Source organism: Hesperophylax consimilis, chromosome 16 (genome assembly GCF_061612785.1).
Source record: "Hesperophylax consimilis isolate HC1 chromosome 16, BYU_Hcon_1.0, whole genome shotgun sequence".
Classification (NCBI taxonomy): domain Eukaryota; kingdom Metazoa; phylum Arthropoda; class Insecta; order Trichoptera; family Limnephilidae; genus Hesperophylax; species Hesperophylax consimilis.
The window spans coordinates 2,723,859-2,749,056 of NC_142851.1; the positions used below are offsets into that span (position 1 = coordinate 2,723,859).

The 25,198-nt window shown below is 35.6% G+C and overlaps 2 protein-coding genes across 2 annotated transcripts in view; both read right to left on the reverse strand.

The window, feature by feature from the left end:
- Nucleotides 1-598: 598 nt before the first annotated feature.
- Nucleotides 599-16,392, reverse strand: HSPBAP1 (HSPB1 associated protein 1). Its single transcript, XM_089640810.1, has 6 exons — nucleotides 15,892-16,392; nucleotides 13,359-13,495; nucleotides 12,519-12,643; nucleotides 2,232-2,356; nucleotides 1,531-1,644; nucleotides 599-1,299 (listed from the first exon to the last, which is right to left on the reverse strand). The coding sequence occupies exons 1-6, from the start codon at nucleotides 16,213-16,215 to the stop codon at nucleotides 745-747; spliced, it is 1,380 nt and encodes a 459-aa protein (XP_089496936.1). The 5' UTR covers nucleotides 16,216-16,392; the 3' UTR covers nucleotides 599-744.
- Nucleotides 16,393-18,398: 2,006 nt separating this feature from the next.
- LOC149416550 (cell growth regulator with RING finger domain protein 1-like) overlaps nucleotides 18,399-25,198 on the reverse strand; it is a 110,783-nt gene continuing 103,983 nt past the window's right edge. The window contains exons 6-7 of the mRNA XM_089640811.1: nucleotides 23,948-24,092; nucleotides 18,399-23,201 (exon numbers count right to left, since the gene is read on the reverse strand). Coding sequence (XP_089496937.1) covers nucleotides 23,035-23,201; nucleotides 23,948-24,092 — 312 coding nt within the window. The 3' untranslated portion in view covers nucleotides 18,399-23,034. The remainder of the gene's footprint in view (nucleotides 23,202-23,947; nucleotides 24,093-25,198) is intronic.

Below are 25,198 nucleotides of genomic sequence, written 5' to 3' on the forward strand. Positions count from 1 at the left end.
AGAAAATTATGAAACTTAGTGAATGTTTTATTCATTATTTTTATATGAAGCAAAAAAAAGTGAGGTGTCTATAATGTTTATAAACATTTGTCTAATAAAGGGGTTGTTATAATAATATACATATATATCAACATACTCAATAATAAATTCAGAACATCAACATTGAATATGATTTATAATTTCAACATGAACATGGAACAAGAATGATACAAGGAACTCAACTAACACAGCTTTGCTGATAATTTAACCTTTTAATATTTTTATTAATATTATATATTAATAAAAATTAATATTATATATTTTGTAATTATATTTTTCATGGTATAATTCAAGTTTTACGAAATCAATAACATTTTATTTGTATGTATTTAACGAACTCATATTATACTTCACCAAATAACCTGTCAATATTTTTTGGCATACTGAAAAATGACTCAAGAGGGTTTTGATGTTTGTAATTATTACATCCTTAAACTGCACACGCAGAAGCTACTTTTTTATAAAACATTTTAACATTTTTTTTATCAATATTGATCAAAATAAATATAGAAAGCGCAAAACACCGCCACCAAGTATTAAATAAAAAAATTTACATTGAAAGGAATGTTAAATTCAATGTGCTACACTAGCACCTCTCACGACCAGAGTTGTTGATATTGCCACTATTTCACTGGAGTTAGACGTTTTATTAATATTATAGGGAATTTGGTAGCACTAATATAATTAAAAGAAAGGAAATATCAGTCAAGCAAAACTATTCAATAAATTATTTTTAATATTTTCAATAACAGTGGGCTGACTGAGTGCCCTTATGATAGCACTAGTAAAGTGGTCTCCTTTCAATTCCCCATTACTTTCCTCATCTTCCGAGCAACTCTCCGTACGTTCCTTGGAAAAATTATTTTTTAAATTCTCATTCAAAATCTCTAATAAATCACTCTTTGAGATCTCTTTTACAACTAGAATACAATCACCACTCTCCCCTATTACTTTATCTATGTTTATTCTATTTTTTTCCACAACAGTGATTTTATCTGTGGTTCTTTTATTCTTTTCAACTGCAATGACTTTATCCGTGGTTATTTGCATATTTACTTTATCTGTGGTTGTTTTATTTTCTTTATGGCTGTTAGATATGCCAACATCTCCGCTAGATGAGCCAGTAGCTGTTGTATCTTCGCACTCAGAGAGTTTGATCCGTTTGGCGGGATTTTTCTTTGGGCGTTGCGCTAGACACTTCACCACAGTACTCTCCACCTGCAGGAGATTGACGGACAAAGGAATGTCTTGAAGATCGTCCTTAAAACATAAAAAAATCATATATAAAGAGGAAATTTTTATCCAGATTAATAATTAGATTCTTCAAATAATACTATTACATTGTCCCCATGCTGCAATACAGGTAATGCATAAATCCTCGAGCCATGCAGGTCGGTTTGTAATTTAAATTGAGTGTTAAGTATTAAAATGCAAGAACTAATTATAATGTAATACATAATATTTTATAGGTATTATAAATGAATTTAGTACCTCATTTGGATTTAATATGTAGGGAAGACATTTATCAGGAAGATCTTTACAAATCTGAGCGATGATAAGTCTGGTGACTGCTTCCTCCACTCTGCTTTCAGCATCCAACTCTTCCTGAAAAGTTAGTCAGTTAAGTTTTAGAATACAAGAAAAAATAGCAACCCAGTACAGTGAAATTCTCTCCTAAGGTGTTTTTGTGGGACCAGAAAGAAGGGAGCAAAAACCCTAATTCTCCCAAGGCTACATATTATAAAAGGGATGTACCAAAACATTCAAAGGGAAATACCAAAGTATTAAACAGTAATGTGAAAATAAAATAAAATTTGGCAATTTTAAAAATAAGTTTTCGAGGGACAGAAAAAAATGAACTTATTTTGTGATTTTTTTTACATGGGAACCTTGTATATATATAATACTAGCTGATGTGAACTCGGCGTTGCTGGGGGATTAACCTTAGGATATAGTTATATACCGTGGCAGACTTATCTGTAGGCTTTTTTAAGATATATAATTCCGTAATATACTATTTTGATGTATCTCATAAGGTTTAGAAAACCGTATCAAAATCCGTTGCTCAGTCTAGAAGAACTAAGCGCACAAACAGACAGACGCGGATAGCGACTATATTTTATACTATTTAGAGATGTGGTTAATAGATAAAACAAAAAATAAATTTAAAAAAGTACAATGAAAAAACTTACAGTAGGAATCCAAGAGTTGATTGTGATTCCAATTTGGGAGACGTGCTCCACATAGTGCCACCAGCGATTTGGAACCACCAAGACGTCACCTGGTTCAAGCACCACCATTCTACATCCAGGTATACCTGCAATATCAAATAATAATAAAAAATAAATAATTAAGATTAACACCATGACACCATGATTGTATTAGTATACAAATGTCAGGGGTAATATCAAAGATGGAAACGTCCGCATTTTTTGTAAAGGCGTTTTTTGCATTTTTACATAGGAGTTTTAGTTAATATTATCAAACATTGTAATTTATTGCAAGAAAATTTCAATATCTTTTAATTATGAGAAATACATAGTTTTTAATAAGGTTGGTATAATTTGTATTAATATTAATTACAGACGAGCAATATAACCTCATAATATATGTGGGCTTGGCCTATAGTATAATTGATATGGTGATATAGGCCAATATGTATAGGATTTCAGCGAAACATTTTTTTACAGAAAGTTTTAAAAAATCAAGGTATCGGGCCCAATCTCGGCTATGTGCTTCAGTTTAACCGTTATCATACAAATTAAAAGTTAATATATGAGTTAAATTAAAGTTGTACTGTCACATAAATATTTTGTGACAAGTTTAGTTCTTGCTTAATTGGGGTAATTTTGTCTATGGTGTTTTTTCTCAAACTCTGGCAATATTTTGAAGGAAGGAAGTACAGTTTTGTTTATGGTCACTTCCTCCCCGGCCTGCCTTGCCGGTGGGTCGGTGGATCCAGTCACTCTCCTTTAAAGGGGCTTCAATCTGAGTTAATCATGTGAATAGGAGTTATTATTTCTTTTAAAAAAGACGCGGGGTGTTTATCCATTCACGAACAGTTCGTGTTTGTTATTATTTTAGTGGGGATTATGGAATCCCGCTTTTCATCCAGTGTTGGCCGTTGGTCACATTTGTATACTCGTGTTTCGGAACTGAAACCGTAAATGGATCGGTCCTAGCTATGGCTAGTAGTTGATGGCTGAGTATTCCCGCGTCGCGAAGGAACGGATTGCTGTTCCCGAAGTCTGTAAGACAAGCCTGGTCGGCTACCACGTGCTGCAGGCCTGATGCCCCTGCAGGCGTCCATTGAGGGAGTTGCTGTCCTCCCGCTGCCATTAAGAAAACGGATTGCTGTCTTGGCTCCGTTGAAGAGTCTGGTCGACTACCACGTGCTGCAGGCCTGATGCCCCTGCAGGCGTCCATTGAGGGAGTTGCTGTCCTCCCGCTGCCATTAAGAAAACGGATTGCTGTCTTGGCTCCGTTGAAGAGTCTGGTCGACTACCACGTGCTGCAGGCCTGATGCCCCTGCAGGCGTCCATTGAGGGAGTTGCTGTCCTCCCGCTGCCATTAAGAAAACGGATTGCTGTCTTGGCTCCGTTGAAGAGTCTGGTCGACTACCACGTGCTGCAGGCCTGATGCCCCTGCAGGCGTCCATTGAAGGAGATGCTTCCTCCTGCTTCCACTAAGAGAAGGATGTCCTGGCCTCCGTCCCGGGTCCGTTCCCCGCTGCCGAGAGCAAGTTTTCGTTCGCCATTCGTTGTCGTTCTTTCGTTTCACGTTAAGTTAGTTTAGTTTAATTCAAGAGTCCATCGGGTATGTGCTTATATTTATTTCTATGATTACATGTTTATCATCTGTACTCCTTTGTAGTTGCTTTTGATGTTTCAATATATTTTCCATTAAGAACTCACTCTTTTATTTATGATCACTTAACTTACTTGACAGGAAATTATTCCCACAATCTTGAGATGAGATCTCAGCTCTACCGTTTCCTTTTAAACATTGGAATGTTACAACAATATACATTACATTTGGCGACCCAACATTTTCCTTACGTTACATTTGGCGCCCAACGTGGGGCTCAATGTAGTGTCAAACATAATACTATGTACTACGTACAATACTTACTTTTTAAATATATTTGCACAGTAATATTCAAGTTTTTATGAATCCAGTACACATTTAAATTACGTCTTTGTCAAAAATAAATTACCTACCTTATTATTATCACAATTACTATCAAAACAAATAACTTGTTTACATTCTAAAAATACTATCTGTCAAAATGTGTACATTGACATTTGTCATCTATCATGATGAAACATAAACATGCAAATAATGTTCAATGTTGTTATTTTATAATGAAATACCTTTTTCAAAGAATCTTTTATATGATATTACCATTTCATATACAAAAATGGTAACGAGACTTTTCATGGTTATTTTTCAATGACAGCGCACTTCTGTCATTATTGATTATGTTGTTGTTGTGGTTTCATCTGACATTAGGTACTAGTAATTACTTCATTGTTTACAAACATTGACAACTGTTTTGTAGGTTATTTAATCGAAATTAACGACGTGTTATTTCTATTAATGAGCATCTTCTTCTTCTTTTTCAATTATTATAACAATTTGGATAAAAAAAAATTTTTTTTTTTTTGATTAAAGTACTGGTATATAATCGTACTCGTATATCGTCGCCTGGTGAGCACTGATTTATTTGGAGAATACGTTGGCGGCACTGTTTTGACGCGTATTAGTGTAAACAATTTCTACTTGTCGAGTTGACTTGTACAGGGGGTTTGGTAATTGATGTGTTATAAATAAATTATTATTTATATCTCATTATTACATTTAAGTTATTATTCTTATTGAAGAATAATTATTGAATTTCTAATTATCATTTTCTCCAGTTTAACAAAAATGGCGATACCTAACATCAATAGTTGTACGAGGGAGGAGTTGATGGTACTTTTAGAAGATAGAAAAATTGTTCCAGAAGCAACCCTAACAGCAATGAGACAACAGGCACGTAATTTTAATCTATCATTTAAAGAAGGGGGCTCAGAATCATTAGACAAATCCTTGGATCCTCAAGTAAATAATATAACAAATAACTACTATTATTCAGCAAGAAAGGAAGATGAGGTCTATTCATGGCAGTTACGTTTTGACGGGACGTCAGACGTCAGAGATTTTTTGTACAGGGTCGAGGAACTGAGTAGAGCCAGGAAAACTAAGACGGACAATTTGGTTTTGGGTTTTGGTGAACTTCTTGAAGGAAAGGCGGCGAACTGGTTTCGTGCATTAGATAAAGAGAATTTAAATTGGAGTACATTGAGAAATAAGCTTATAGACCGTTATGAACGTGAAGACAGCCAGGTAGAAGCAACGCGATTAATTTACACTATGCGACAGGACACTAATGACAATGTTGCTGATTTTGTGGACAATTTGAGAATAGCGAATTCCAAATTACTAGAACCCCTTTCTGACCAGCAGATGGTGCGTCTGGCAAGGCATAGTCTTTTAGACAAATATGCAAGTGTATTAGCCTCCAGCGACACATCCGATCTAGAGTCCCTAGTTTCAGCTTGTACAAAAATAGAGATGTACACTTCAAAGCAACCCTCACATGGTCAACCTCGGCGGGCGGTTCATTTTGAAAAACCGACTACTTCTTCTTCTTCTCGAAATAATCCTCCTCCGCGAGTTTCGTTCCCTAAATCGTCGTATTCTAATCGGGTTCCGTATTATCAACCGTCGTGTCCGCCTCAAGCTCAAGGGTCGTTTTCTCCACGTGTTAAGTATAATCAGGCTTCCTTTTCTCCACGCGCGTCTTCTTCAAGTTCTTCTTCTAATAGTAAGAAAACTTTTAATTGTTTCTATTGTAAAGAACAGGGACATACGAAACAATTTTGTCAAAAATGGAAAAGGGACTCTTTTAAGCATAATGACGCAAATAAGTATAATTCAAAAAACTAGCCAACGATCTTTTGCATTCTGTGCACAAGGGTGATAAGGGGTCGTCGGCAGTTTCTAGTAATAAATCTAAGTTTAAGTTTTCCACGCGCAACATGGACGCATGTTTGCCGTTAGCTGATTGTGGACAAGATGTTAGACCACATGTTAATATTAAAATTAAGAATTTGGTTTTTTCAGGACTTTTAGACAGTGGAGCATCTGTCAGTTGTTTCGGGGGTTCTGTTTATAATTTTTTCATAAGTCTAGGATGTAAGTTAAAGAAATTAGATTCTTACGTTACCACCGCGGATGGCAAACGTCAGGATATAATTGGTACCATGCGAGTATTGGTATTTTATAATAATATTAAAAAATATATTAATTTTTTTATAATTCCGTCTCTGTCCTCTTCAATTGTTTTGGGAGTTGACTTTTGGAAGCAATTTGACGTGGCCCCTCAGTTGTTTCCAAAAGTTGACAGCAATGTTGATTTTGGGAATGTTGTCAGTGAGGTTCGTAAATTAACATCAGCTTCCTTGCTGTCCCCTCAAGACAATCTAAAGTTAAATTCGGTTATATTTAAGTTCAAGTCGATTTCTTTCGAAGAACGAGGTTTAGGAAAAACCCATTTGGTACGTCATAAAATAAAGACAACAGGGGATCCTATTAAGCAGCGTTACTATCCTTTGTCTCAAACTCGTCAGAAGCAACTAGAAGCTCAATTAAAAGAAATGTTGGATTTAGGTGTTGTCCGCCGTTCTCGTTCGGCTTGGTCAAACCCAGTTTTGATTGTCCCTAAGAAGGATGGTTCTGTCAGATTTTGTTTGGACTCAAGGCGCTTGAATAGCGTTACTCTGGCTGATTCCTATCCTCTTCCGTATATTTCACGTATTTTAGATAAACTTAGGGGTGCTCGTTTTATTTCATCAATAGATTTGTCCAAATCGTTTTGGCAGATTCCCTTGGATAAGGAATCCTGTCCTAAAACGGCTTTCGTTGTACCAGGCCACGGTTTATTTGAATTTGTGAGGATGCCATTTGGTCTTAAGAATGCTCCCAGCGAATTGCAGCGTCTTGTGGATGCCCTTTTTGGTCCTGAGTTCGACGAGAACGTATTTTGCTATCTCGATGATTTGATTATTATTTCAGAGAATTTTGAATCACATTTGAAGATTTTGATTAAAATTTATGAACGTTTAAGAGATGCGGGCCTAACAGTTAACCTCAAAAAATGTGAGTTTTGTAAAGAAGAGTTGAAGTATCTAGGTTATATCGTAGACGCGAAAGGTCTTCGTACAGACCCCGTTAAATTAGAATGTATTCGAACGTACCCTACCCCTCAAAATTCTAAACAAATTAAAGCTTTTATAGGTCTGTGCGGTTATTACAGGCGTTTTATTAAAGATTTCTCTACTATTGCGGCCCCGTTGACTAAACTCACTGGTTCTAGAATGGGAATAAGTAATTTTTCATGGTCTCCAGAAGCAGAAAACGCGTTTAAAGAATTAAAAAAAGCTCTTACTTCTGCTCCCGTTATTAGCTGCCCAGATTTTTCTTTGCCCTTTACTATACATTGCGACGCGAGCAACGTTGGAATCGGCGGCGTGCTTACCCAGGTGTTCGACGGTGAAGAACATCCTGTTTCTTTTTTCTCTAGGTGTTTAAATGTTCACGAGAGAAACTATGGCGTTACGGAGCGCGAACTCCTTGCGGTGTTAGACTCGGTGAATCATTTCAGGCCTTACGTAGAAGGAGTTCATTTCACAGTGGTAACGGATCACTCCAGTTTGCAGTGGTTGGTTTCGTTGTCCAATCCAACTGGTAGACTAGCTCGTTGGTCTACGCGTCTTTATCAGTATTCTTTTGATGTGGTGCACAGAAAAGGAAAATTGAATACTGTTCCAGATGTTCTTTCTCGTAAAGATGATTTTACCGTTGCTGCCTTAGATTCTACGCCTACAATTTCTGATAGTTGGTATAATAATTTGTTTTCCAATTGTATGAATAATCCACAACGATTCAATAATTTCCAAATTAAAGATAATTGTTTATTTAGACATTCTAAATCTCGTTTCGATTTGCAGGAGGATACAGCCTGGAAGTTGGTTGTGCCTTTTGAGGACCGTAACGCAATTTTAAGTAAAGAACACGAGTCTATTAATTCTTGCCACCCAGGTGTATTCAGAACATATAAAAAAGTCCAACTACGTTATTTTTGGCCGGGTTTGTACAATGATGTCAAAAAATTTGTTAATAAGTGTAAAACGTGCAAAGCACATAAAATAAATACATCAGCGCCGGCGGGTATTTCTACGAATCCTAAAATAGTCAACAGACCGATGCAAATGTTGTCTATCGATCTTGTTGGTCCTCTTCCACGTAGTTACGCGGGATTTATGTATATTTTATCGGTTGTTGACGTCTTTTCGAAATACACTTGGATTTTTCCGCTAAGAAATGCTACTGCTAAAAGCATTGTAAAAAATGTTGAACAATTCATTTATCTGGTTCACGGTGTTCCTCAAACCTTTGTGTGTGATAATGGTAAACAATTTATTTCAAAAGAGTTTAAACAATTGTTGTCCGATTATAATGTTCCTATGCCTTTTTATAACGCGTATTACACCCCGCAAAACAATGTAGTCGAGCGATATAACCAAACTGTCGGGACTGCTTTGTCTATCTTGACCGAGTCTGACCATCGTAATTGGTCTAGATTTCTGCCTCAGATACAGTCAGCCTTGAATAATTCTGTTAATTTTGCTACAGGCTTCACGCCTTTTTTCCTCATGCACGGCAGGGAACAAATTATTGACGGTAATTTACATAAATTTAATGTTTCTTCTAGTCCCACGGACATACCTTTAGATCAGTCTAGAGCCGATTTTGCAAAGAAGTTGGAAGACTTAGTTCCTATTTATGAACAAGTTTCAAATGCATTAGTACAGGCCTTTAAAAAGAATGCCCAACATTATAATTTACGCCGTAAATCCGTGGTTTATGATATAGGTGATGTCGTTTGGAGGAAGAATTTTGTTCAATCCAGTGGTCCGGATTACTTTTCTCATAAGTTGGCACCAAGATTCGTGCGTAATGTTATAAAAAATAAAGTTTCAGATTTAGTATACACCTTGGCAGATATGCAAGGTAAAATTGTAGGCAATTTTCACGTAAAAGATATTGTTCGGGTAGATTAGTTTTGTTTTTTTTCCTTTAAGGAAGCTAATGTTTTAGTGTGTAGGCCTACCAACCCTTCACATTATGGCATTTGTTTCTTTTGTGACTGTTCTGTTCTCATGATTTGGAGTTTGGTACCTTCATTTCTTGTGCTCAGTACGGACACTAAAATCTAGTTTATCGACGATAAACCGTTTATTTACCCTCGGTAAACTGGAACGTGATCCTTGTGGTCACTGGCGCCCAAATTTTGTTAGTTAAGTCTTTCTTTTCTTCGTTACTATGTTTTTTCTTGTTATTAATGACATACACTAGTTTCGGGATTTTGGTAGTTTCAAATATTTGATTATATTGGTTATAATACACTTAGTTACATACATGCACACACATTGATTTATTTCTTGGTTCCGTCTGTATAACGGATTATGTTGTAATGTTTTTATTTTTAAGTTTAAGCCCTTCTTTCTTTAGTCCACTGGAGGCCCTTTTATCGGCCCATTGAACCTCCAGGGAACTTGAGAATGTATATCTTGGAATTTTGTGTTTCAGAGACTTGAGCTACTTTCTGATGCACAAAAGTTCTGTTAGTTCTATTATTGATAGTTTGTATTTCATAAACTTTAAGTATGGTATTGCTTTCCTAAAAGTTCTTTAAATAAGTCTTAGTTCATAAGAAAGTTGTTTTGTCTCTAACAAAGTAAGTACTGCTTTGGCGTGCTTAACTAGTAATTAATTCCTTTGGAATTATCACTTTGCCTCTAATACAGGAAAGTGTGTTTCTGTTTAGTTTTTAAGTCTAAATGTGATAAACATTAGAGTCTTACTGTTAATACCAGTATTAGACTATAAATTAAGTATTACTAGTGTCATTCATTAAATTTTGGATTGATCACCCCTCGAATAGTGTCAACTCACTGAAAGCCATAGTTGATCACACAATTTTGTTTTGTTTGTACAAGAAATGCTGACGTTTTGTCTACACTTGGAGTGTTTTTTTTAAGGAATGCCAGCTTGGGTATTGCCTTGGTCTCTTTTCTTTTACAATCAATGTCACTCTGTTGAGTGTTTGCTGCAGATTGTTATATGGATTTTTGTATATCCTAAGGTATGAGCTTAACTTACTAGTTTCTGTTTTGCTTTTTAGTACCATTTGACTTTGGTCATGAACTGATTGATAAATAGATAGGTATTGTGTTATGTAAACCCTATTCTGTCCACCTTGATTGGCAGGTATTTATTGTTTTATAAATCCTGACCTGATTTGACTTTCGCAAAAAGAATAATTTGAATATTATTCTTGTTTGACGACTCTGTTACTTATTGGTATTTCTTCGGAATTGTAAATCCTGGTTCAATAACGAACGAAAAAAAAAAAGATGGATAAATAATCCAATACAAACCCCTACTCTGGTCACGTCTGATAGACAGTTTGTAAACTGATTCTATACTACTAATAACACAGAAAAGTATTTTCTTGTGTACTAATTTTGCCTACTTTGAACTCCATTGTTCTGAATTGTAATAAAAATGTATATCTATAAAGATATTTTCATTATCTGTGATTGTTTAATTTTAAGTATTGTTTAATTTTAAGTTTTGTCATAAGAATGTTGTCATAAGATTTTTGTCATAAGACTGTTAAACCGGATGGACTTAGTTAGATAGGTTTCTCATTTTGCTATTTAATTATAGCGTAAATTCAGTGCAAGTGAGGGTTGTTTAACCACCCTAAAGTGAAGCCAAATTGGCCTTGATTTCCTGTGCAAGGAAAAGTGATCTTGTTTTTTTTCTTTATTATTAAGAAATTTATTTTTAAGAAATTTAGTTTTTAAGAAACTTAATTCTAAGTTGTTATTATAACTACTAATTATTGTTTATGTTTTCATTTTTCTAGACACCTGATGGACTCATAGTTAAGTTTATTAGTGGTCTTAGTTGTTCATGTTTGAGGGCAAACATTTTGTGGGAAGGGGGGAATTGTCACATAAATATTTTGTGACAAGTTTAGTTCTTGCTTAATTGGGGTAATTTTGTCTATGGTGTTTTTTCTCAAACTCTGGCAATATTTTGAAGGAAGGAAGTACAGTTTTGTTTATGGTCACTTCCTCCCCGGCCTGCCTTGCCGGTGGGTCGGTGGATCCAGTCACTCTCCTTTAAAGGGGCTTCAATCTGAGTTAATCATGTGAATAGGAGTTATTATTTCTTTTAAAAAAGACGCGGGGTGTTTATCCATTCACGAACAGTTCGTGTTTGTTATTATTTTAGTGGGGATTATGGAATCCCGCTTTTCATCCAGTGTTGGCCGTTGGTCACATTTGTATACTCGTGTTTCGGAACTGAAACCGTAAATGGATCGGTCCTAGCTATGGCTAGTAGTTGATGGCTGAGTATTCCCGCGTCGCGAAGGAACGGATTGCTGTTCCCGAAGTCTGTAAGACAAGCCTGGTCGGCTACCACGTGCTGCAGGCCTGATGCCCCTGCAGGCGTCCATTGAGGGAGTTGCTGTCCTCCCGCTGCCATTAAGAAAACGGATTGCTGTCTTGGCTCCGTTGAAGAGTCTGGTCGACTACCACGTGCTGCAGGCCTGATGTTCCTGCAGGCGTCCATTGAGGGAGTTGCTGTCCTCCCGCTGCCATTAAGAAAACGGATTGCTGTCTTGGCTCCGTTGAAGAGTCTGGTCGACTACCACGTGCTGCAGGCCTGATGCCCCTGCAGGCGTCCATTGAGGGAGTTGCTGTCCTCCCGCTGCCATTAAGAAAACGGATTGCTGTCTTGGCTCCGTTGAAGAGTCTGGTCGACTACCACGTGCTGCAGGCCTGATGCCCCTGCAGGCGTCCATTGAAGGAGATGCGTCCTCCTGCTTCCACTAAGAGAAGGATGTCCTGGCCTCCGTCCCGGGTCCGTTCCCCGCTGCCGAGAGCAAGTTTTCGTTCGCCATTCGTTGTCGTTCTTTCGTTTCACGTTAAGTTAGTTTAGTTTAATTCAAGAGTCCATCGGGTATGTGCTTATATTTATTTCTATGATTACATGTTTATCATCTGTACTCCTTTGTAGTTGCTTTTGATGTTTCAATATATTTTCCATTAAGAACTCACTCTTTTATTTATGATCACTTAACTTACTTGACAGGAAATTATTCCCACAATCTTGAGATGAGATCTCAGCTCTACCGTTTCCTTTTAAACATTGGAATGTTACAACAATATACATTACATTTGGCGACCCAACATTTTCCTTACGTTACAGTACGTTAAACAAATAAAGTTAAGGTGATTTTCCAACGAAAACGGCGATATGTAAATATTCCAATAATAGTTTGTATTATAACTTACCACCAAATGCAGTTAAATCTGTAGGCAAGTGGAAGTTGTGCTGGCTGTAGATGCTAGACTCTTCATAGGGCACTCTGGTTGGTTTCATTCCGCCACATTCTGGAGGGAAAAGAAGCCACCTTTTTCTGAAAAATGACAAAAATTTTAAACATTTTGAAAGATTGTTTATAAGTTCTTTTCTGGTTTTGTGTGTATTTTGATATTTTGACACAAGTTTCCAAAATAGTATATGAAGCAGGCAATAAAATAATCTATATATATTTATATAAAGAAGAGTGTGTGAGACGGGAGGATGGGCAGCGTGGCTTTGTTTTATACACAGTTTTATTCCGACATTGGATACATTTAGCACACTTGACCTTTAAAAGAACAGGAAGGTCACTGTCTACATGAAAAATTGAAGAACTACTCCCATCTCCTTTTCCCACCCTTTAAAGCAGAGTTTGATACTTCTTGATAAAATTTTGTACACTTGATGTTGAAAATAAGAAGAAAATTAGTGTCTACTTCTGATTTGGAGAAAATCTGCATTAAAGCCCGGGCAACATCCAGGACTTCAGCTAGTACCTAAATAGTCGCTATCCGAGTCTGTCTGTTTGTGTGCTTAGCTCTTCTAAACTATGCAATTGATTTTGATAGGGTTTTCACTATCATTAAGAGAATTCTTCCGGAAGGTTTATATATATATAATACATGCATATAATATTTATAGAAAGTATGGAAAAGTCTCCGACCAACGCCGGGTACACATCAGCTAGTATAAAAATAATTCTCTCAGTTACGCAAAGAGACGAGAGACTCCACTGAATCAAAGATATATTATAACAGAAGATTCCTTGCCTCCCATAAACCTGCAACACAATGTTCCGGCCATAGGTGTCCTGGTGACAGGGCGTGTGAGCCCCCCTGCTGCCGACCCACAAGGTTGACTCGGGGGCCCCTGCTTCGGGAAATCCAAATGCATCCCATCTAAGTTGCTGAAATATTATTAATCAAATTTTTAATTTGTTTATACCGAGTTAAAAATGCAAATTGTGATGATGTATAGTATGGATGATCTGCAGTCTCTCGTGTCTAGGATGAACGAAGTATGCATGAAGAATGAGTTAATGATGAATGTAAGTAAGTCTAAAGTAATGGTGTTTGAAAGAGAAAGTACGAAAACAGTGTGCAATATAGTTGTGAATGAGGAATACTTGGAGCAGGTGGATGAATTTGTGTATTTAGGAAGCATGTTTACGAGAGATGGGAAGGCTGACAGAGATATTGAAAGAAGAGTAAATGCAGGTAACTCCATTAATGGAGGACTGAACGCAGTTGGCGCTAACAAAAAATTGTCCCAAGAAGCGAAGTTAGCAGTCCACAATGGAGTGCTGGTACCTACCCTGATGTATGGAAGTGAGGCATGGAACTGGCAAAGAAAGGATGAAAGTAGATTGAATGCTGTTGAAATGAGATCCCTGAGGCGTATGTGTGGTAAAACCATGTATGATCGTGTGAGGAATGTGGATATCCGCAAAGAGTGCAAGGCTGATGTAAGCGTAATGAGTAAGATCAAGAAAGGGACGCTTAGATGGTTTGGGCATGTAGAGCGAATGAGCGAAGAAAGGAGTGTAAGGAGAATATACGATGCAAATGTGAATGGTGGCAGAAGTCGGGGACGCCCGAGGAAGACATGGCACGACCAAGTGAATCAGATACTTGAGTCGGGCCATGTCAAGAGTCAGAACAATAGAAGAGTATGTATGAGACGATGTATGAATGTGAATGAGGCAAGGAGTGTGTGCCAAGACCGAGTTGTTTGGCGGTCCGTCCTCTCTGCCTACCCCTGCGGGGAAACGGCGTGATGGTTAGTTAGTTAGTTAGTTAGTTAAGTTTCCTTACTCCGCTTGTACGCCCAAATTATTGAAGTACCAACTCAACAAAATAGGTTATTAGGTTCTTCATTTGGATTATTTAAACATTAGAGTGCTATGCAGCGCTATCGCGCTGCAAGGATTACTAGCGAAAATGCGTTTGTCGGTCCTCGGGAGGGCGTGTGTTACATTTGAGTGTGGTGTATTGCAGTTGACGCCTGTCTTGATACCTGTATTTATTGTTTATCTTGTTAAAATAAATACACCCTAAAGTGAATCGATATTTTTCATCATATCGGATGTTAGTTCTATTGTGGACGATGTATCAAATGACAGCGACACTACGGACGACGAGACTTTTGTTTGACAAAAGCTTTTACGAAAGTTTATTTGTAAAATTTTTTTTTTTGACAAAAGTTTTTACAAAAACATCTGACAATTATTTTTGAAATCCTGGACCTAGACAATTCCTTCTTCTGATGCAAAACCAACAGTCTATTCAATTTATTTTGCACTCGTCACTTCTTGAAATTTATTTGATATTTTTTGTAGTTCTAACGTGTAGTTTTTATATTAAAAGCATAAATATTATTCTTTACTTGTTTAATTGCAAAAAGAATCATGTTGATATTTGTCCAAGTTATTGTATTTTTATTTAATTGTAGCAATTGCCATACGTACTTGGAAAATAAGCATTGCACTAAAATGGTTAAATAATAAGTGCGTATTTAGATTGAAACAGAACCTTTCGCAGACCTAAATTCATAAAAAATAATCCAAAATGGCGGAACAAGGTCTTTAGACATGGGAAATATGATTGAATAAAAATTAAACTTTTACATATTTTACCATTTCCCCGTGAGTAAATAGTTTTCTAAAAGAACTGTTTAGTAAATAGTATTTAATTTGTCCGCATTGGGTAAGCGGAGTAAGGAAACTTTACCAAAACGAGCGGCATGCTTTAGAGAGAACATTTAGTTAATAAATAATAAGGGAACTAAGAAGGAGTGGAGAGGAGAGGTGAGACCCTCTTACCTCGTGGGACCTTTAGGGAACCAAGGAGGAGTGGAGAGGAGAGATGAGGCCACTTCCGTGAACTCTTCCCTTGTGGGGCCTTCAGGGAACCAAGGGGGATAGGAGAGGAGAGATGAGACCTGGGAACACACATTGTGGAACCAGAAGACATAGCCCCATATACAATGGCAACCCTGGTGAACTTTTTAAAAAAGACCGGGTGACTGTTAAAGGAAGGAGGAAAAATGGAAGATAGCAAAATGAGCCTGTGGCCTAAGTGCTCACGATAACTATATGTAAACCGTCTCCACTTTATAAATAAATAATAGGTATCCGAATGAGAACATCATCTGATATTATTATCGTAATGACTGTGCAGTTTACGATTGTTGTAAATGGAAGTGGCGCCTTCTGTTATATTAACAAAGAACCGTTAATGTTTTGAAACCACGGCAGCGGGTTTTTATCTGCTAGTATAAGTATATCATTATTGTATTAATTACCTTAGAAAATTCGCTGTCAGCTTTGAACCATTGATGCACATATTTATAGTCAAAATAAAACCAATCTTTCGGGTCAGATTTAGCGATATCAATAAACTTTTTAAAAGGCAAATCTTTCATTTGGCAGTTTCTTTCCCAACATGGCTCTCTGGTCGGCCTGACCGGGTTACACCTGAAGGCGAGGTTTCCCGAAGGCATTTGCTTCTCCCAGTCTTCCAATGTCCACTTTAACAAAGGCCAATTACATATATTTTTTAAAACAATGGGAAACTTGACGTTTTTAATTAGTTCCTTTAAAGTTTCGGGATTCGTAACTCCTTCCATTTTCACTCGGTAATTAAGTTACAAGCGTGCACTCCTCAGCCGTATGATGCACATTACTTGAAATGTGACTAAAAGCCTATGTTTCTGACGTAATTTCTATAATTAGCGTATTGTCTGAACGAGGAATCATTTTTACATTATGTTATTTTTTACGAAAACGTAAATAAAAAACAAGGGTTAAGGTGGGTTAAGGATTCTGTCATTATTTTGAAGTATTGGGTGTTGGCAGTGTTGAAAATAACTCAATTTTTGGGGTTAGGTAGTTTTATTTGAAAAGATAAATGCATGAACCTACCTACTCCATAAAATATTACATTAAATTTATGTGAGTGGATTATTTATGTTTAGAACCATAAATAAACCACTCTCTTTAGTACCTACTAGCTGAAGCTTCCGGCTTTTCCCGGGCTTTTTTCTACTATAAGGGGCGAGAAAAGGGGGTGGGGGTGGTTTTTTCAAAATCTCATGTAGACAGTGAACTTCTTTTTGTTTTGAAGGTCAAATGGGCAAAATTTCACAAATATAGCTCCTTTGTTCAAAATCTTAAAACTCGGAAAGTTCTTCTCCGATTGCTTTTAAATTTTGACACAACTTGTATTATATAAATGTCGACTGTGACGTAAAAGAAACACGCGCTATTGTTTCTCTATCTGCACAGACAAACTAAGCCACAGTAACGTGTAGTGGGGTACGGTTAGTCTTGGAATAAAACTGTTGATCTGTATAAAAATAAACAGGCCGCTCTCACAGAACTTTTATTTACATAAATAGATTTAAGATTAAAAAAACGGGTTTGCGTTTTCATAAAATCAAAGAGTAGAGGTGTATTATTATATTATATCAATATTTTAGACTGAGCATCGAAGTCCTGTTTTCGTTCAACTGTTTTGCATTTCGTCTTTCCGTAAATTTGTTTATACATTCCGTTATGTTTTAAGATGGTGGCCGTTTTAATGGTTCCGTAAAGATTCTTTTTTTATACTGAAATTAATGTGTGTTGTTTAGTCTTTCTTATTTATTTTTTTCAATATTCAATATCATTGATATAGTGACGTTTCTTTGGACAAATTGTATAATTCCTCATTTGAAATAAAAAAAAAATTTACATAAAATAAATGGTTTATAATTAAGTAGGTAGGTACCCATTACAAATATTATGATTTATGAAGAGATTTTGGCTTGATTTATAGTAAGAGAAAATTAGAAACATACTTTTTTGGACCCCGGGATAACTCCTGGCAACTCTGGGTCTAGGTACTGTTTACAAAAATTACTCATTTATCCGTTATATATCCCAATGTCGATATTTTCACTACAACAAAACCAATGAATTAACCATTTTCAAGTCAGTATTCAGTGGCCCGCCAGTGATTTTTAAATCGTCAATTTCGCCCAACTGTTGGGCAGCCTTGTGCTAAACGATTCTGCATTGAACATCGACATTTTCAACGTCACTTTCAGACAGTTCAACAACTATATTTTGACATATTTCACAAAATAGTAAAATTGCCCCCGTGACCTTTTAATACTTTCTCAAATTTGTTATATTCTCCGTAATATATTGTTGTTTAACCATTTTATGGAGATCATAAGGAAATAAATAAATATGTATGTACATACTTTTTATACATTAGCTCCACGTAGGAGGCCCCGAGGAAGAAAAATTCCCTCAGGGCCTGTGTAATCTTTGGGGATGCTGTGTGGCGGGTCTTTTTAGGGAAAGGAAGGAGAGGAAGTTCTGCAAAGGAAAAAAGGTATGGGGGGTAAGTAGGAATCTGGGGGTCAATGTGTCCTGGAGTGACGGGCTTATGAATCCGTCTCTCCCACTGCGGGGCAAGGCGATAGGTCGAGAGAGTCCTACTGATTGGTTATCCAATAAATGGTTCGCGGGGCGATGGTACCCATACCCGCCTCCCAAAATTCACCACAAATGATTCTATCAATATTGGCGTGACCTGATATTGACTGTTATATATAGACTGTTGACTGAGATGAGATTAACTTTTCCAATTAAGAGTTACAATTTATATTTAATTTTAGCCTAGTATAGTAGTCAAGAAAATAAAAAACATAATTTATAAAGATACTAAAAAATAAAAATGCGTAAGAAAAAATTTCATCAGAATCAAGCGTGCATTGGAATGGGACGATAAAAAGGTAAAAATCAAATACAAATTTTTTACAATACATAATAATTTATTTATCATTACGAATGCGGTTATAAAATGTCAAAAATAATAATTTTTAAGCAAGAAAATAATTAATTAATACAAAAATAATTATTTTACTAGCCACTGTTACAGGAACTTGATATTTTTTCCAATTTATAATAAAATCTTTAATACTATTCAAGAAGAAAATACAGATCCACTGTTCTGCCGTGGTAACTAAAAACACAGTGTTTTCCTTGAGAGTCTCAAGGCATACCTTGTGGTGTTCTTAGTTACCACGGCAGTATTGTTAGCAAGGATTTAAAAAAATATTAGCTTCAGTTTTTTTTTCTTTCATATATTCGATAAAATTATTATTCAAATTGATATATTCAATAATATTATTATTCAAATTATTAGCGCCTTCAGAAGGCGAAACAGCTGTCACGCGTAGCAGAACTTTTTTAATAAATTGAATAATAATATTGTTGTGTCGGTAAAGTTAGTTTTAGCAATTTACCCCAGATGGCGCTAGTGTGCCGCAAGCGATGCCCGCTCACGCCAGGTTCTGAGAAGATTCCTGAACCTAGCCGAATGTAGGTAGACAGCGCAGTATTAGAAGCGGTTCCCTCAGAATAACTTTTAGAGTCTAAACAATAAGAGACATCAGTCCAGTAACATTACTTTGTAATTCTTATAGTAAATAAAGAACCTTGTAATCTAGACGAACCGTCTATGAATATAAGTAGTAATTGAAAGACATTACAAATATATAAAAGAAAAACTTAAAATTGAAATGGAGTTCTGCAAATTGCTTCATGTAAATAAATTTAAAATCCTTTTTAAAGAAAGACCGGCTGTTTCAATTATTTACTTAAGGCCAGAGCCTGGTCAACAATCATGTTTTTATAATAATTTCTTGCCGACAAGGTAAAATTTTCTGTATTGTCAGTAAATATAGCGCAAGAGTAACGTGTATTGTCTATTCTTGTTGACGTATTGCTGTCTTGATGGTGATTTTGCTCGGCTACCAATATTATGACAAAATAGGGCGAAATCTATTTCCTTCTCGCTCCGTTACATATGTACATCTCTGTTTGACACCTAGCCTCTACCAAAACTATCATAATTTCAAACAAGATTAAAGTTAATGAACAATTTCACGATTTCGTGGGTGGACATTGTTTTTTCATGTTCTGAATTTGTCTTATACATTACGGCAATCTTGACGAGACAACAAAATGGACAGCCGACACCTTGCCCTGCAAGACAATTATTCGGCAATAGACAATTTATCTCGCACCTTTATCAACTCCTTTATAATATTGTGTGAGGAAAAAAGCATATGTAGGTACAAAGTAGGTACCTTTTCTGAGAAAGGGGACAAAACTCGGCACTATTTCATGAAATCAAAAATATTATGGACAAGACAAATTACTATTATTTATGTAATTATTTGGAATACTATTTAACTAAACTACGCTTACATATTAAAACTAAATAACCTACGGTTGTTTAAAAATATTTCTATAATAATTTTTTTACAGTTTAGTTTGGACAAGGTAGGTATATATCAATTTCACAAACCTTGGAAGTGAAGAAGTATTTACATTTTTTCAATAAAAACAGGGACTAATAAAAAATAAAATATAAACTAAAGAGTAGACAGAAATATTTATTTACTGCTTATTTTTGACATTCTTTTAATTGCACGTTTTACAATAAACTATGTTTAACACTTTACAAGATAGTAGAATTTGATTGGACTTTTGCAAATTAATTCACACAGGTATTTAAAAATTATAAGAGGATAAGTGAATTCACACAATGAGGTTGTCTCCTATAACGAATTTTCGCTTTCCATATTTACAAATGTATCATATTAATTAGAGCATGCGCATTAGAATCAAAAAAATTTGTTAGTTAGTATGCGGAAATACTGGTTCCACATACGCAATGCAAATTCTGAACAGAACTGACTTATTTCTGTTCTTAAAAGACGCTTTTTTATTTTAAAAAAGACAAACATTCCCGGGTTTCGAATGGAGGACTTAGCCAGCCGAGGAATTGAACTCATGATGTCTGGATGGGAACCAAAAGCGATGCCAACTCAGTCACTGACCGGACAAACGTAATATATAGCTTTCAGCTTAGTCATATCTCAAACCACTTCATAACGTCTTACCAAATCTATAGCTGTTTATCTCCCACTTTTACAGCAAAATTAATACACATATACATACTTAAATATCAAACAAAACCTTGTATACCAAATCAACTGATGCTTCACATATGTCTAGAATCACACTGGTCATACGTGTTGGAAGGCGTGACGGCCACCCCATCCACCATTTATACCTTCCTTGCTGATCTGGATAGCTAGCATTGATTGCAGATCGGGGCTATGTGGGGAGCATAGGACCGCATTGCGTAAGGTAAGTGTGTTCCTGAAGCATCATTTTTTTATGTTGTCTAGGAGTCTCAACGCATTGCGTACGCGGGACCAGTGTTTCCCTACCTTAAAATTCTGTAGAATGCCTCAGAACATCTTAGGCAGGCTATTTTAACATTACAATTTGTATAACATAGCCGTGTGGCAGACGAACAAGAATAAAAAAATCGGATCATGAAAAGAAATAGGACAATGAATGAATATGATTAATTTCAAATGAAAGTGCTAAAAGAATGATAATATTGCATATCTCTTTTTATATTTGATATTCCCATTGTAAAAGTTTTTTGTTGTTAAAGCACCTATATTTTATTATTTTCTTTTTAATTTGTTGTGTACTGTTGATTTATTTGATTCCTTTCTTGTTATTTTTATATTTTATTGCCGTAGCATGAAATAAATTATTATTATTATTATTATTACTTTACAATCAACCAAATATTTATTTCAAATTTACATAATAAGATTGCATGTACAGGGCTTGCAATATAAAAGTTCACTAGACAAACTTATAGCTCGATAATATAAAAAATAAATCTATTCTATTACAAACGTTAAATAAATTCAGGCTACCATTTTCTGGAGCAATTTCTAATATATCACGGATTCAGATCACTAATTCTACTCTAGCGTAATTTGTTTTTTATAACATTATTTAATAATTACATATTATTCTAAGATAGTTTACCAATTGGGGAACCATTTATTGGATAGCCAACGTCACTACCATAGGTCACTCCAAGTGGTTGGCTACGTTTAGTGACTTAGCAGGACCCTTTCCTCTCCAAAATTACTCAGTGGGAGGGATGGATTCATATGTCTGTCACTCTTAGACACTCTAACCCACTGGAGACCTTTGACTTCTCCAGCCAGACTCTCTCGACCCATTGTCTTGCACCGCAGTGGGAGGGATCGATTCATACGGTGACCGGATATCTCATCAAAATGACAGTTCAACACACCTACAAAAAGTGATAAAAAGTCATAAAAAGTGATGAAACAAAAACTAGGTTACATAGGTAACTGTTTAACCTAGTTTTTGTTTCATCACTTTTAATGACTCTATATCACATTTTAAAGGTGTGTTTAACTATAATTTTGATGAAATATCATGGAACCGATTCATACGTCTGTCGCTCCTGGACACATTGACACAAATTCCTATCCACCCTTCATACCTTTTCCTTCCCAGAACTTCTTTCTTTTACCTAAAAAGACCCCTCTACACAGCATCCCCAAAGATGATACAGGCCCTGAGGGATTCTTTTTCCTCAGGGCCTCCTTTGCGTAACTAATGCAAAAAAAAAGATATGGAGTAAAATATCACTCAAATTATCATAATGTATTGTTAAGAATTATTATAATACACTACAGCGTTATACTTAATAATGAATAGGCCATTACTATGATCTACAGGTTTACTGATCAGTTGATCAGTTCAGTGCGTTTCTATCATTAAAGAAACATTATTGCAAATGCCTTCCTACAAATAACAGAATGTTGAAAAATAAAAAGTTGTTTATCAATATAATACAAAATTGGAATAACTAAATTTACCTCAAACAAAATAACATTTTTTTAAAGTTTGACTTTATGTAAATCACGAATGCATTAAATAATAATATGGCAACAAATCACATTTCAAGCCAATTTTGAAGAATGATTTTTTGTTGCATTTTTAAAGATAATAATTTCACATTTTTTGAGAAAGTAATACACACTTTGAAGCTGTGATGAATTTAAGCTCAACAATAGCAAAAATATATATAATATACCACTTATCACAATGAAGTATTCTCCGCATTGTGAATACAATAATTTATGTGAGACACTTAATGTTGTACAAACACAAAGTAATCTTAATGTGTTTGAATAAATCTTTAGAAAATTTCTCTTTTTTGATTTTATTTTGAGCTATCAAATAAAAATAATTTCAACAGCCGAGAATTTGTCCTTGTTGTTAAATTTTTTTTTTTCTACATCTGGGGAAATGGTTTCCATAAACAATTTCTACGACTTGTGGATTTGGCTCTTTACGACCAAAAACCATTTCCAATTTGAGGATTTAGCTCTTTATGACCAAAAACCATATCCAAATTTGAGGATTTAGCCCTTTATGACCAAAACCCATTTCCAATTTAATGATTTAGTTCTTTATGACCAAAAACCATTTCCAATTTGAGAATTTAGCTCTTTGTGTCCTAAAAGCGTAGAGTTTTATCGAAAGCCGAGAAAGTCTGTCAATCTGTCGTTCCAGGAATCGAGCCATCGAAACCGGTTCTTTTCTGGAGTACTGCTGGGCTCCATGGGCAGATAGTCCTCTCCGCGGATGCAGAAGTAACTGTGAATTGGAGATCGGCAGATTGGGCAACGGTCCAATTTGTCTGCAAATCAAACAAAAAATGCTTTGTTAATTGTAAAGTCTCTAACCGTGATTACAAGAAAACCCCCTTTCTCCGAGACAAGAGACAAGCATGTCTATGTAATGTATTAATAATAATAATTGGCTAATTTTTAGTTATATTTTGGGGAAATATTATCTATATTCCATTCCTTAGTTTGCACGCGTCTCAAATTCAAACATTAATAAAAGATTTATTTTTCGGAAGAACTTTATTGAGTAAAACCTCAAATTGTAATATTTAAATATTGAAGACAATATTAGTGATTTCTAAACGAAAATCTGAAACAGAAAAATCAGAAAAGGAAACGGTCACATCTGGGACTCGAACCCAGGACCCTTGTCTTTCCGTGACAGTGCTCTACCAACTGAGCTAATGGGACCCTATTAGTACAAAAGAGTTCAGAATTCCTAGGGTTCATGTAACCTAACTTACTTCATGAAAACATAAATTTATGAGAAAAGAGGTGACGATAAACAATAAATTTTGGACAGAAATTCAGACAGGGGGCAAAAAATAATTAAGAATAAATTACACAAATAATTTATTTTTTGTGAAATCTTATTTTGGATTTCAATCATCAGCACAGGTCACCCTAGTGAGGAGGACTAAGAAATACAATTTACTATACATATATATATTCACATCATATTTTGTACGTACAATGTTTAAGTAGTCACTATAATAAAATAAAAAATTAATGGGTTATATGAATAATGAGTACTCACTAAAGCACGGGGCGCATACGCAGGTGTGACGGCACGGCAGCAGAGCGCGCGACAGGGGGAAGGCCTGGCACACGGCGCACAGCTGCTCGCACGGGGGCTCCGACACCTCGTAGCTGGCCGGGTTGCCAGTCGCCAGATACAGTTGCTATGGAAATGAAGAAAACATTTTTCAAAAATTTGCTTTTTTAAATGTCTTTTTAAAAATATTATCAAAAATTAAATTATATTTGCACACCAGATCTAATTCATAACTAACAACAATTTCACTTTCTAATTGAAAAATATTGTTTCAAAGACCCCCTGAAACCTTAAGATGGTGTACTATGGAATTTGGCATGTGAAAGACACTGAACTGCACAAAAGCATAGTTCTGAGATAATTAGGAAACAATATTTTGGGCAGATTGAATCATCTAATTATAGTAGACTTAAATGAAATTCTAGGACTTTGATCTAATGTAATTGTAATCATTTGGTGGTGGTGATTTATTTATGGCAATATTTAAAAAACGTATATTTCTAAAGTAACCACAGATTACCACTTGATACTTTTTAGATCAGTATACTAAGCATTTCCTGATACTTAACTAAAATTGCAAATTTTTGAATTGGTAATGCGCTCAAACAACTCAATTATGAATTGATTGAAAGTGGCACATATTAACACATTTCGGCTGGGTATTTATTGCGCTGGCGTTATGCTGTGTCCGGGCGGAGTAAAAGGTCCCGTGCGAATTTCTTTAATTTGTTTTAAATCGCTATATCTATTTTACTAAAAATTTCTACATAGTAACTCAGCATACTCAAGCTATAAAAGTACTAAATGAAAATCGAATAATATTTGAAATGCAACTCAATTAACCTTGTAATATATTTATTACAGTCCGCCTATCGGTATTTGCTCATCCCTGCTTTTTTTAAATACGCCCGACATCTCTCGCTCGCTTGCACATTTGAGTTGAGTGGGTGCGGAACGGAGAAAGAGATTCGAATCGGGTCTCACGGTCATTAAAACCCTCATTCCAGGAATCGAATTATTTCGCTAACAAATAATTTACTATCCTTTTGTGGAAATACCGATGTAAACGATAGGCAAAAAATAAATTTAAAAAAAGACTTGCATTACGACTCGATAATTATGTACATTATAGTTGGGACCTTTACAAAGAGATTGGTATATAATATTTATGTAAAAACATTGAATAATTCCGTCTTTTCTGTCATTGAAATGAGGCCGGCGCAAAAGGTAGAA

Excerpts from the sequence above, each read along its gene's own strand:
- HSPBAP1 (XM_089640810.1), bottom strand. The coding sequence starts at position 16,215 with ATGGAAGGAGTTACGAATCCCGAAACTTTAAAGGAACTAATTAAAAAC. Across the intron at positions 13,496-15,891 it reads CTGACAGCGAATTTTCTAAG|CAACTTAGATGGGATGCATT; the intron begins GTAATTAATACA and ends ATAATATTTCAG. Across the intron at positions 12,644-13,358 it reads GTGTTGCAGGTTTATGGGAG|AAAAAGGTGGCTTCTTTTCC; the intron begins GCAAGGAATCTT and ends GTCATTTTTCAG.